The sequence below is a fragment of the Lithobates pipiens genome, unplaced genomic scaffold, assembly GCF_037356315.1.
Source record: "Lithobates pipiens isolate NorthernLeopardFrog02 unplaced genomic scaffold, aLitPip1_a1.2 Scaffold_1, whole genome shotgun sequence".
Classification (NCBI taxonomy): Eukaryota; Metazoa; Chordata; class Amphibia; order Anura; family Ranidae; genus Lithobates; species Lithobates pipiens.
This window is the reverse complement of record NW_027507685.1, coordinates 221889761-221904338: the sequence shown is the minus strand read 5'-3', so window position 1 is coordinate 221904338 and position 14578 is coordinate 221889761. Positions and strand designations below refer to the sequence as shown.

Genomic DNA, 14578 nt, shown 5'->3' with positions numbered 1-14578 from the left:
CCTAAACCATATAGGAATTCGAATACATCACCTATTATCAACCGACATTCTATAATGAATATCATAATATGCCTAATATGCCTAAAAGGAATGATTACATTTTGGTTATATGTTTAGGACAATATTTTATTGAGAATCGTACCATCTATGCATATACCTAACATTGCATGAGTATAAGATTATAACTATGTATTATATCTCATTAAATAGAGGAAAGTTATGATTTTTCTTGTTTGCCGACGTAATAATAATATCGTATATGTATTAATCCGATTTAGAAATATTCCAGATGTAGAAATGGTTTATATATACAGATTATTGCATTTAGAGATAGTTGTGCTCATAAGTTTGCATACCCTGGCAGACTATGATTTCTTTACCATTTTTAAGAGACTATGAATAACACAAACTTTTTTCACTCATGGATAGTGTTTGGCTGAAGCCATTTATTATCAATCAACTGTGTTTATTCTTTTTAAATCATAATAACAGAAACTACCCAAATGACCCTGATCAAAAGATTACATACTCTGGTGATTTTGGCCTGATAACATAGTTACATAGTTAGTCAGGTTGAAAAAAAATAATAATAACATACAATCCCATATACCCAATTCTATACCCACAGTTGATCCAGAGGAAGGAAAAAAAAACCCCAGCAGAGCATGATCCAATTTGCTAAAGCAGGGGAAAAAATTTCTTCCTGATCCCCCCGAGAGGCAATCGGATTTTCCCCGGATCAACTTTACCTATAAATGTTAGTACCCAGTTAATAACATGCACACAAGTTGACACAAAGGGGGTTGAATGGCTATTAAAAAGGTAACCATCCTTACCTGTGATCTGTTTGCTTGTAATTAGTGTGTGTGTGTTTGTATAAAAGGTTAATGAGTTTCTGGACTCCTGACAGACCCTTGCATCTTTCATCCAGTGCTGTACCAACATTTCTGGATTCTGGAACTTCAGGTGAAATACAGGACTCTCTGAAAATATGTGGTGTGGCTGTTTCAAGATGCACAATAAGGAGGCACTTGAAGAAAGATGGGCTGTATGGTTCAGTCACCAGAAAAAAAAACATTACTACACAAATGCCACAAAGTATCCCACTTACAATATGCCAAACAGCACAGAGACAAGTCTCAAACCTTCTGGCACAAAGTCATTTGGAGCGATGAGACCAAAATTGAGCTTTTTGGCCACAACCATAAATGCTTAATTTGGAGAGGAGTCAAGAAGGCCTATGATGAAAGGTATACCATTCCTACTGTGAAACATGGAGGTGGATCGCTGATGTTTTGGGCATGTGCGAGCTATAAAGGCACAGTAAATTTGGTCAAAATTGATGGCAAGATGAATGCAGTATGTTATCAAAAAATACGGGAGGAACATTTTGCATTCATCATCCAGGAAGCTGCGAATGGGACGTACTTGGACATTCCAACATGACAATGATCCAAAACACAAGGCCAAGTTGACCTGTCATTGGCTACAGTAGAATAAAGTGAAGGTTCTGGAGTGGTCATCTCAGTCTCCTGACCTCAATATCATTGAACCACTTGGGGAGATCTCAGTTGAAAGACAGCCCAAGAATTTACAGGAACTGGAGCTTTATGCCAAGAGGAATGGGCAGCTTTACCATATGAGCATATAAAGAGCCTCATCCACAAATGCCACAAAAGTCTTTAAGCTGTCATTGATGTTGAAGGGGGCAATACATGGTATTAAGAACTGGGGTATGTAAACTTTTGATCAGGGTCACTTGGGTAGTTTATGTTGCCATTATGATTTAAAAAGAGTCTATAGAGTTGATTGATAATAAATGGCTTCAGCCAAACACTAACCATGAGTGAAAGAAAAGTTTGTGTTATTCATATTCTCTGAAAAATGGCCAAGAAATCATAAATTCTGTCAGGGTATGTAAACTTATGAGAACAACTGTATATATTATAACTATATATATTATAACTATATATCTATATACCCATATAGCTTTCTGCTCTTACCTAGATGTGTAGTTAATCATAATATACAGTATCTCACAAAGGTGAGTATACTCCTCACATTTTTGTAAATATTTTATTATAATCTTTTCATGTGATAACACTGAAGAAATGACACTTTGCTACAATGTAAAGTAGTGAGTGTACAGCTTGTATAACAGTGTAAATTTGCTGTCCCCTCAAAATAAATCAACACACAGCCATTAATGTCTAAACTGCCTTAAACAAAAGTATACCCTAAGTGAAAATTTACAAATTGGGCCCAATTAGCCATTTTCCCTCACCGGTGTCCTGTGACACATTAGTGTTACAAGGTCTCAGGTGTGAATGGGGAGCAGGTATGTTAAATTTGGTATCGCTCTCACTCTCTCATGCTGGTCACTGGTAGTTCAACATGGCACCTCATGGCAAAGAACTCTAAGGACCTGAAAAAAAAGAATTGTTGCTCAACATAAAGATGGCCTAGGATACAAGAAGATTGCCAAGACCCTGAAACTGAGCTGCAGCATGGTGGCCAAGACTATACAGAATTTTAACAGGATGGGTTTCACTCAGAACAAGCCTTGCCATGGTCGACCAAAGAAGTTGCGTGCATGTGCTCAGTGTCATATCCAGCGGTTGTCTTTGGGAAATAGACCTATGAGTGCAGCCGGCATTGCTGCAGAAGTTGAAGGGATGGGGGGGTCAGCCTATCAATGCTCAGACCATATGGAGTGCTATCCATAGGGTGAGGGAGAACCAACAGATTCCTGTTGGTTCTCCCTCACCCTATGGATAGCACTCACCACTTTGTATCACAGTTTCATATGACTCAGCACCAGAAGCTCTCCAAGATGCTTTTGGCTACACTTGCAATTACCTTCAGGAACCACCATTTCATGGATATTTGTCCTCCCCTGGTGTTGCCATTTGGGGGCCCCACTTGTGCTACATGCTGCCATAGCTCCTGGAAAAGATGCCCTCAGGGGAGCTTCCGTCTCTAAATGCTGCATTTTATTTACATGGCAATTATATACACATTTGCTACTGAAGTGTGGAGAAAACTCCACAGAACGTGTCGAGCCTTCTGTACATACAATGTTTAAACAGATCATGTGTTTAATTTTACTCATTTGAACAATTGTGTATTATTCTTAACAATTTTTAATGCAATATGAATCCCACAGGTGGTGAAGTTTCTAATTCTCTCCATTGTCATGCATTATCATGTTCCTATATGTATACAGATCAATTATACTGTGACATTATTACTGTATACTTTTTTTATGTGATATATACTAAATATACCATTCTTTGACCCCCACTGTTGACTGCTTGCTTCATTCAAAGTCCCGCCCGCTTCTTTTTCTCATGTCAACAGGGATGGAGGCATGAGACCTTACCAAGTCTCTGCCTCATGTAAAATCCACAAAGTCCCCCCTTTTTTTGCTTAGATAAAATTGAGGAATGTGCAGCTACATGGCAGATGAGGTTTAATATAAAAAAATTAAAAATACAAAGTGGTGCATGTGGGGATCATGGAGGCTACTCTGGGGTAATCAGGGATCGAAAAAATCTGGGGGTCTTTGGAGACAGTAGACTCAAAAACACTATAAAATGCCAGGCTGCAGCTAGTAAAGCAAGCACGCTCTTTTCATGCATCAAAAAGGTATGGCCCTCAGCATCTCTGCACTGTAGTAGCACTGGCAGATCAGTCCTAGGAAGAGTTAGCGGTTTCATTATTGGAACAAGGGTGCAGAATGGCATATCTGTGCAGGTTTGTTGTGCCGCATCCTAGAACAATAGCAAAGAAAAGAAAATCCCTATTGGTGGACTTTGAAGGCACGCTGTTTCATTATTTGGCAGCTCAGAACACTGCAACAGATATTCTCTGACAACCTAACCTCCTTAGACCCACCGTGGTTACATGCTTATTAAGTGCTTAGCAATACCCAGTCACCCTCAACTTCTAACTGGAAAACATAAAACCATTCTATATCTCCCTCCTTTGTAGTATATCTTTGGCTGCAAAATGATTGATGTATATGTAATGTAAAAGCAGATGGATGTTATATTTTATGTGTAGCACTTCAGATATATTCTCACCATCTGTCAGCAGCAGGATGACATTAGAAGTGTTGAGGAATACGTCTTGGTTCCTGAGTTGAAATAGAGACAACTGCTGATAGACTTCTTGCAATGCCAACCTTGTATTAGTACCTTGCTTATCCTCGTGTTCTGTGGGGTTATAATAAAGAAAAAAAATGCATATTAACAAATGCTAAAAAAACTAAAAGCATGATTGGAGAGACATCAACTGGTGGGCCATCCAGCTCTGAAGAAAGTCCTTCCATACTCTGCCAGGCACAACAGGTCTCTGACATTTATAAAGTACTGTATGACTTATGCATTAAATTGTCTTTAACCGCTTGATCTCCCACAGTTATGTACCCCTGGACCTGAGCAATTGTTACACTTCAGGTATGGCTTACTAAGTAGGCTTAATTTCTTCATGTTATTTTGCAAACTGACTCAGCATAGTAATGCTAAAATTATGTGTTAAGTAAAAATGTAATAAAAACATTTTATTTTAATGCACTGCTGCAAACTAAATTACACTATTAAAAGATCTATATGAATGGTAACCAAAAAAAAAAAAAAGAGTGAGGACAAGGGAAAGGAAATAGTTTGGATCAATTAGCATTCTAGTGTTTATAAAGTATTAATTAGAAATAGTCTATATAAATTCAATACCTATTTAATAGCCTATATATGTTAATAGCATACAGTATATACAGTACTTTTTCTATTAATTTGCAGGATTGCTGAACCCAATTTTATGAGTAAATTAGGACAACTGGGTCCTGGCGATTACACCAATCAGGCACAACACAGCAGGGCAGAGCTCTCATACAGATGAGGTCCTATAATAAGGAAGGCATTTACCCCCCCCCCCCCCCCCCTTTAGTGCATAGGACACTGCCTGCTTTACTGTGACATAACTGAACTGGTAAGCAGGTTTAGACCACTTTTTCCAGGTGCAATGAATGATGGACTTAATTTAAATAAAAGGCAGAATTGGCTTACCATCATTCAATCTTTACTCATAAAATCCACTCCACCATAGAACTAGCCAAGGAGATGGGAATGGTGTAGATAATGAGTAAAAAAATTGTGTTAAAGAGGAGCTCTACCCAAAAGGGGAAGCAGGTACCTGGTTTGGACAGGAACCCACTCCCACTTCCGGATGAGTTCACCATTTGGGGGAGCTCCTCTATAACTGCATTCTAGCATCAAAAAATTAAATGAATAAAAATAAATTTAAAAAAAAGGTAAATTTCTGGTTGAAAGCAGGCCTTTGAAGTTACAGTAGTAAAAAGTCAAAGTTGGCCAAAGTGCCCGGCAATCCCACTGGATGCCTAGCAGCGCTTTGGCAAGCAGAGGAAGCATGTGGAATGAAAACCTCTGCCGCCACTGCTGTCTGCACTGTTGAGGAATAGAGGAGAGTGGAGACACAGAAGGGTCCACCCTACAGCCCGGTAAGTGCTGGACATGGGTGGGGGGGATGCGGTCAGTGGTGCCACTAGACCAACGTGGGGGTGGGGGTGCTGCCACTGGAGCCACTAGTGAGGGGGGTGCTGTTAGTGGAGCCACCATAGGGGGGTTTGGGGTGCTGGAAGTGGAGCACTATCTGCAATGCTGGGCTATATACACACACTATCTGCAATGCTGGGCTATATACACACACTATCTGCAATGCTGGGCTATATACACACACCATCTGCAATGCTGGGCTATATACACACACCATCTGCAATGCTGGGCTATATACACACACCATCTGCAATGCTGGGCTATATACACACACCATCTGCAATGCTGGGCTATATACACACACCATCTGCAATGCTGGGCTATATACACACACCATCTGCAATGCTGGGCTATATACACACACCATCTGTAATGCTGGGCTATATACACACACCATCTGTAATGCTGGGCTATATACACACACTATCTGTAATGCTGGGCTATATACACACACTATCTGTAATGCTGGGCTATATACACACACTATCTGTAATGCTGGGCTATATACACACACTATCTGTAATGCTGGGCTATATACACACACTATCTGTAATGCTGGGCTATATACACACACTATCTGTAATGCTGGGCTATATACACACACTATCTGTAATGCTGGGCTATATACACACACTATCTGTAATGCTGGGCTATATACACACACTATCTGTAATGCTGGGCTATATACACTATCTGTAATGCTGGGCTATATACACTATTTGTAATGCTGGGCTATATACACTATTTGTAATGCTGGGCTATATACACTATTTGTAATGCTGGGCTATATACATTATCTAATGCTGGGCTATATACACTATTTGTATTGCTGGGCTATATCTGTATTGCTGGGCTATATACACTATCTGCATTGCTGGGCTATAAACACCATCTGTAATGCTGAGCTACCGTATTTATTGTCGTATAACACGCGCCGGCGTATAACACGCACCCCAAGTTTAGGAGGCAAGTTTAAGGAAAAAAAAAAACTTACATTTTAAATGCCCATCAATGTAGCCTTCCACTGTCCTCCTGCAGCCTTCCACTGTCCCCCTGCAGCCTTCCACTGTCCCCCTGCAGCCTTCCCCAAAATTGCAGCATGGTTAGTTTTAAATTTACCACCGCCGCCGCGATCTTCGGCTCCTCCCGCCGCTGCCGCGATCTTCGGCTCCTCCCGCCGCTGCCGCGATCTTCGGCTCCTCCCGCCGCCGCCGCGATCTTCGGCTCCTGCCGCCGCGATCTTCGGCTCCTGCCGCCGCGATCTTCGGCTCCTCCCGCCGCCGCCGCGATCTTCGTCTCCTCCCGCCGCGATCTTCGGCTCCTCCCGCCGCCGACATAGACCGAGCCGAGGGTACTCGGCTACTCGGCTCTGCTCATAGTAACGCCCCCGTCCCGCCCCTTGTCCTGACTCCTGTGATGGACACAACACCGGGCCAATGGCGGGACGTAAAGGCTGGGAGGTGGGACTGGGCGTGACAGAGCGGAGCAGAGTACACAGTAAACTCGGCTCAGCTCGGTAAATGTCGGCAGCGCTCCACAGACAGCGCAGAACGGCAGATCGGCGGGGTTATCGGCGTATAACACGCACTGATGATTTTCCCCTGAATTTAAGGGGAAAAAAGTGTTTTGTTATACGCCGATAAATACGGTATATATCCTGATCTGTGAGGCTGAGCTGTATACTCTGTCCTGTTATTCTGGGGCTGTTTACTCTGTCTTGTGATGCTGAGCTGTATACTCCTGAAACTATGGGTGGAAGCAAATGGAATACAGGGGGTGGATTCTATAAGGAGTGCAGCTTATGAGAAGTGGGAGGGGGTCAAAAAAGAAAGACCAGGTCCGGCGCCCCCCCCCATCCTAAAACGTCACCAGCCGCCACTGCTAAGAACTGAAATCTGAATGGTTGCTACAGAATGCTGTCTTTTTGCTCCTTAGCCTTGCTTACTTATGAAACAAACTTGGTAGTACTTTACCTTTATATGAAAATTTTTTAATTTTTTTAATGACTTCCTCAGGTTCTACATTGTCATCATCGGAGAGAGTTATAATCGTTTTTGGCTTTGATGCGTATGTGAGGACAGAGTAACGAGGGGTAAAGTCGAAACTAGAGACCTGGAAACAAGCATAAATAGGTGTTAATGCATTGTGTAGAATAAATAATCTAGACATTTTCAAAGTATAGTAAATAATGGTGTAGTCATATAGTAAAAGGATGAGGAGTGCGAATTATAATTATTGTTGTTGAGACAGGAGTCTGCTAGCCGGTATGGAATGCAAAACTCCTCTATCCAAAAAGATAATTATTCATCTCAGTTCATCCAGAGAGATGCATTTATTTTGACTTCAGAACAGCCAACAAAGGTACAGACTCAGCCAGAATCTGAGGTATGTCCTTTACCTGGAAGGACTGCAGAGAGGGAGAGAAGCCCTCCCAATTGCAGACCTCCAAAATCAGTTACACCATTGCATGGTGTCTGGCGGTTCTCATCTTGTGCTGCCCATCTCCCCACACTCTGACACCATTCACAGCCACTCTCAGACTCACAATAAAGCCAGGAGAGCAGTGCAGTGCACTGCATATAAAAAGGCAGGGAAAAACCAAAGGGAGAGGCAATGACGACATTGCAGAGCACTTATAATACCACACCTGTACAATATACCAATGCTGTTTAAGCATCATTTTGCCCGCAGTCTTGGCACAAGGCATGTCAGTTTTTAGAAAGATTTACATTCAGCATTCTGGGTCTTCCAACTCCATGAGAGGCTGAACATAGAGGGATAGGTCCGGCAGGGGGGAATGCACAAAACAAATTACTTGCCAAGTGCAATCAACATGTGGCCTGGAGCATGACCAAAAAAAAAAAACATCTTAGTAGGGGGAGGGGCTGTCTTTTATATTTAGCTTGGAACATGTGGTCATTGGGGGGCTCCAAAGGAGGTGTTAACCCGTTATGTGCTGACGGGAGGATGGGCCAGGAAAGTTAAGAAGTTATATACATTAATTATATACATCTATCGATAGATATAATATACACACATACTGTACATACATCCATACATATATACATACATTTATACAAGTGTTAAAGTCGGATAAAGTTTGGTACCCATATTTGGACCTTCTTTCTGAGGTTGCAGTGCATAATTTGAGATTTTTTGAGTTTATATTATTCTTTGCTTTTCCATTTTATATTTCTTGTCCCTTTACTTTAGTGCAATGTTTTATACCTTCTCTATAAAAGTTTCCGCGATGTTCTTTGCAGTGTTAAAGTTTTTAAGCCCAACACTTTTTGAGGCATCAAGGATGATGAAGATATTCATGAGGCCACCTGTTTTTATTTTCACACTGCGAACGTCGATTACTGAAAAGAAAGTAATGGAGGAATGATAAAGAAGATAAAAAAGACAGACCACTGACTGTGGTAGGTGAATAAAAGTTGACCCCGCTTACTCAGATTCACAGTTTACCACCTTGAGATATAAAAAGGTGGATGATGCCCTCTAAGCTTTCTTTCAAACAAATATTAAAGTGTAATTAATTTCAGAACTTTTTCAGTTTTTTTTTTGCTACCCGTTTTCCCTTTCTGGAGATTTGCCTTTATTATTGGCCCCTGTGATGATCACAGTCTCTGGTAAAGAATGTAATGGGTAATCCACATGTGTTGTATTGTCACTGGACCCCGAGGTGACAAATGATCTTCCAATGGGGAAGCATGTTCTGGTGACAGCTATCTAAGAGGGGATACCCCTTTATTTTGAAGAGATCTCCTCTTAGTGCTGTATCTCTGAGATGGAAAGTGATGGCCACTCTTTCTGATAGGACACAAGAAGCAAAAATGAATTAGCTGTTCCTAACCATTCTCTACCCTATCCAAAATGAAAGAAAAATGGTTTGTATTTTATTAATAAAAGTCAGCAGCTACACTTTTTGTAGCTGCTAACTTTTATATGGGTGGAACTCCGCTTTAAGTGCTCTCACTCACCAATTTATAGTGGATTAAACACCTGTATTGAAAGAGCTTGCAATCCTCCAGTTGTTTATAGATAGCCATTTCTCTTCCCTCTTGGGGTTCCAGCTGGTAGGTTAAAACTACTCAAGTGTGGGGAAATAGAATCAGTAAAAAATCCATAGCATAATTCTCTATTTTATTTGTAAAAAAGCATTTAAAAACAAATTGCACACTTACAAAATGTTCCTCATATGGGCATGTAAGAACGCCGCTCTAGAACTCAAAAACGAATTCTGCATTCCAAAGAGCTGATGTGACATCAGAGGAAGTATCCTCCCACTTGCATGGTGGCACTTCCCACTCCTCCTTGTATACACATAGATAGGAAGCCCTGTGTGAGCTTCAAACCTATTTGGTTGGAGCTTTAACTGGGTTAGGGACTCTCTTCCTGCACCCATGTGATGCTAAAGTTTAGCAATTGTCTACTTGGGAATGTACAAAGGGGGCACATTTGGGCCCACTTTATTGGTACTGCGGCCACCCAGCCCTGGTATTTATTTGTAGGAGTTCATTTAAATTACTATTATGTTGATTGGTGTTGTCTCTTTAAATATGTAAAATATGGTATTCAAACTGGTCCAAACTGGTTCAATAGGAATTCCTGGAATATTCTGGACTATTCAGCAATGTGCCGCCTGGCCCTAGTGCTCAAGCCAAGGCATCTTCCCATAGTGCTCCAGGTAAATCATCTTTGCAAAATGCCATTCCCGATATTGTGGTATAACTGTCAGTAGTGATGGACGAACGTTTCGCCCGGCGGTCGTTTCGCGGCGAATTTCCGACATTCGCGGTCCGCACGTTCGAACGCCTTTTTCCGTCGTTCGCCGCGGCGGACTTACGTGTTTAATGTATACAAGAACTTTAACCTTTGGTGACACGTTTATCATGTGATACAGGACAGCCAATTGAGACATGACAGCACATGGACACTTGGACATTCCCCCTAACCTATAAATACACCCGATCCGGTGGCCATTTTACATTCTTTCTTCTGTTACGATAGGGACAGGTTCCTGTGTGGAGTAGGGAGAGATAAACCACTAGCTATTTGGTACACAAAAGTTCTTTTCAGGACTGGTATAGGTGTTAGGTGTTGATAGGTTTGCTGTGCTGCTGATTCTTGCAGCAGCCTGAGTGTCTTTTGTTAGTTTAGAGAAAGGGAAAGGACGGTGTATGCTACAGGGACAGCCAGATTAGTCTTTCATCATCATCATCATCATCATCATCATTAGCTGTTACTATCAAGGTCCACAAAAGAGCTGTTCCAGTAACCACTAATCGTTCTCTTTTTTTGCCAATTTGTATAGGGACAGGAAGGAAGCAGTGTTGTCAGGCAGTGAGGGTAATTTTAAAGACTTGCTGTTATTATTAGTTCCACAAAGGTTCTTTTCAGGACTGGTATCAGTGGTACAGTAATAGGCTTGTACATGTATAATATTCTTTCTTCCAAATATAGAAAGGATATTATACTTGACTGCTGCCCTTCTGCTGCAGTCTGCTAAACATTCACAACTCACTTGTTCCACAAAAGTTCTTATAAGGACTGGTAACTTGGTATAGGGTGCTACGGTACATAGGCTTGAGTGCGGTACAGTCTGCTGTTCTGTAAGGACCGCTATCGGTCCACAATAGATAGGGTTGACGTGCACCACTGCTGACCGCTGCCCTATACTGCAGCAGTCCTTCAGCGGTATAGGGACTGACGTACAGTCTGCTAATCACTAACACACAACCTGCTTGTTCCACAAAAGTTCTTATAAGGACTGGTAACTTGGTATAGGGTGCTACGGTACATAGGCTTGAGTGCGGTACAGTCTGCTGTTCTGTAAGGACCGCTATCGGTCCACAATAGATAGGGTTGACGTGCACCACTGCTGACCGCTGCCCTATACTGCAGCAGTCCTTCAGCGGTATAGGGACTGACGTACAGTCTGCTAAACACTAATACACAACCTGCTTGGTCCACAAAAGTTCTTATAAGGACTGGTAACTTGGTATAGGGTGCTACGGTACATAGGCTTGAGTGCGGTACAGTCTGCTGTTCTGTAAGGACCGCTATAGGTCCACAATAGATAGGGTTGACGTGCACCACTGCTGACCGCTCACCTATACTGCAGCAGTCCTTCAGCGGTATAGGGACTGACGTACAGTCTGCTAATCACTAACACACAACCTGCTTGTTCCACAAAAGTTCTTATAAGGACTGGTAACTTGGTATAGGGTGCTACGGTACATAGGCTTGAGTGCGGTACAGTCTGCTGTTCTGTAAGGACCGCTATCGGTCCACAATAGATAGGGTTGACGTGCACCACTGCTGACCGCTGCCCTATACTGCAGCAGTCCTTCAGCGGTATAGGGACTGACGTACAGTCTGCTAAACACTAATACACAACCTGCTTGGTCCACAAAAGTTCTTATAAGGACTGGTAACTTGGTATAGGGTGCTACGGTACATAGGCTTGAGTGCGGTACAGTCTGCTGTTCTGTAAGGACCGCTATCGGTCCACAATAGATAGGGTTGACGTGCACCACTGCTGACCGCTCACCTATACTGCAGCAGTCCTTCAGCGGTATAGGGACTGACGTACAGTCTGCTAATCACTAACACACAACCTGCTTGTTCCACAAAAGTTCTTATAAGGACTGGTAACTTGGTATAGGGTGCTACGGTACATAGGCTTGAGTGCGGTACAGTCTGCTGTTCTGTAAGGACCGCTATCGGTCCACAATAGATAGGGTTGACGTGCACCACTGCTGACCGCTGCCCTATACTGCAGCAGTCCTTCAGCGGTATAGGGACTGACGTACAGTCTGCTAAACACTAATACACAACCTGCTTGGTCCACAAAAGTTCTTATAAGGACTGGTAACTTGGTATAGGGTGCTACGGTACATAGGCTTGAGTGCGGTACAGTCTGCTGTTCTGTAAGGACCGCTATCGGTCCACAATAGATAGGGTTGACGTGCACCACTGCTGACCGCTGCCCTATACTGCAGCAGTCCTTCAGCGGTATAGGGACTGACGTACAGTCTGCTAAACACTAATACACAACCTGCTTGGTCCACAAAAGTTCTTATAAGGACTGGTAACTTGGTATAGGGTGCTACGGTACATAGGCTTGAGTGCGGTACAGTCTGCTGTTCTGTAAGGACCGCTATAGGTCCACAATAGATAGGGTTGACGTGCACCACTGCTGACCGCTCACCTATACTGCAGCAGTCCTTCAGCGGTATAGGGACTGACGTACAGTCTGCTAATCACTAACACACAACCTGCTTGTTCCACAAAAGTTCTTATAAGGACTGGTAACTTGGTATAGGGTGCTACGGTACATAGGCTTGAGTGCGGTACAGTCTGCTGTTCTGTAAGGACCGCTATCGGTCCACAATAGATAGGGTTGACGTGCACCACTGCTGACCGCTGCCCTATACTGCAGCAGTCCTTCAGCGGTATAGGGACTGACGTACAGTCTGCTAAACACTAATACACAACCTGCTTGGTCCACAAAAGTTCTTATAAGGACTGGTAACTTGGTATAGGGTGCTACGGTACATAGGCTTGAGTGCGGTACAGTCTGCTGTTCTGTAAGGACCGCTATCGGTCCACAATAGATAGGGTTGACGTGCACCACTGCTGACCGCTGCCCTATACTGCAGCAGTCCTTCAGCGGTATAGGGACTGACGTACAGTCTGCTCACTTCCTTGACCCAAAAAAGCACACCGTACTATATGCCCCTACCCTCCTCTTTGAAGAGGTTGAGCGGTGTCATATTTCTACTGGGGCTGCTTATGATATCCCTGTGCTGTGCTGACTTCCTCCTGGGGGTTCTTATTATGAAGGGATCACACTATCCCTGTGCTGTGCTGACTTCCTCCTGGGGGTTCTTATTATGAGGGGATCACACCATCCCTGTGCTGTGCTGACTTCCTCCTGGGGCTGCTTACGGTGCTGCTGTCAGTGCTGTATGTCACGGTGCTGCTGTCAGCGCTGTATGTCACGGTGCTGCTGTCAGCGCTGTATGTCACGGTGCTGCTGTCAGCGCTGTATGTCACGGTGCTGCTGTCAGCGCTGTATGTCACGGTGCTGCTGTCAGCGCTGTATGTCACGGTGCTGCTGTCAGCGCTGTATGTCACGGTGCTGCTGTCAGCGCTGTATGTCACGGTGCTGCTGTCAGCGCTGTATGTCACGGTGCTGCTGTCAGCGCTGTATGTCACGGTGCTGCTGTCAGTGCTCTGTATTACGGTGCTGCTGTCAGATGCCTCTATCACGGTGCATGTGTCATTCCGGTATGTCACGCTGCTGGTGATCATCTCCTGCACCCTCTTCTTTGCCTACCCTGGTCCCTGACCTTCCCTCTCCTCCATTGCCTTCATTAGCTCCATAGTCCTGAATTGTTAGAACAATTTCCCAAATAAAATAAAAATGCTTGTAGTTATCGATCCCAAATTCACCTCATACATGTATTATGTCATTGTCCAGATGGTGGGACTACGTTTTACCCCCTAATAATTACCACGTGGCCGCAAATTCGACATGAAGGTTTGCAAAGTTCGCCTCCCATTGAAGTCAATGGGGCCCGCGGCGAACGTTCGGTTTCGCGAACGTTTGGGTCCGTTCGCATTTCGCTTTCGCGAAACGTCCCGTCGGAAGTTCGTCCATCACTAACTGTCAGCTCTAGCTAATGGCCTACAAGGACTGCCCCTTTGTCAAACCATGGTTTTGACAGGACTCAGCTCTACCATCCCAGCCTGCTGACAGGCTACCATCCCTGCACTGCACCCAGATAGTCAATTGCCACCACTGCCACGTGGCTGATCAGTTGCCATTCTCAGAGTCTCCATCAGCGGAGTCACCACAGCCTGCCGACCAGACCTCCATCCCCTCTGTACATCCTCTCAGCTGATCTAAGTTTCCTGCTGTCTCCATCTTGCGGCCACCATCCATAGCACCTTCCCAGTAGCTCCTACAGACTGATCGTAGAGACCCCCAGGAA

At 43.6% G+C, this 14578-nt stretch overlaps 1 protein-coding gene across 1 annotated transcript in view; it reads right to left on the bottom strand.

The window, feature by feature from the left end:
- The window catches only part of LOC143983497 (complement factor B-like), a 129107-nt gene that overhangs the window by 57171 nt on the left and 57358 nt on the right, over positions 1-14578 (bottom strand). The window contains exons 6-8 of the mRNA XM_077483258.1: positions 8802-8935; positions 7547-7685; positions 4086-4217 (exon numbers count right to left, since the gene is read on the bottom strand). Of these exons, the coding sequence (XP_077339384.1) occupies positions 4086-4217; positions 7547-7685; positions 8802-8935 (405 nt within the window). The remainder of the gene's footprint in view (positions 1-4085; positions 4218-7546; positions 7686-8801; positions 8936-14578) is intronic.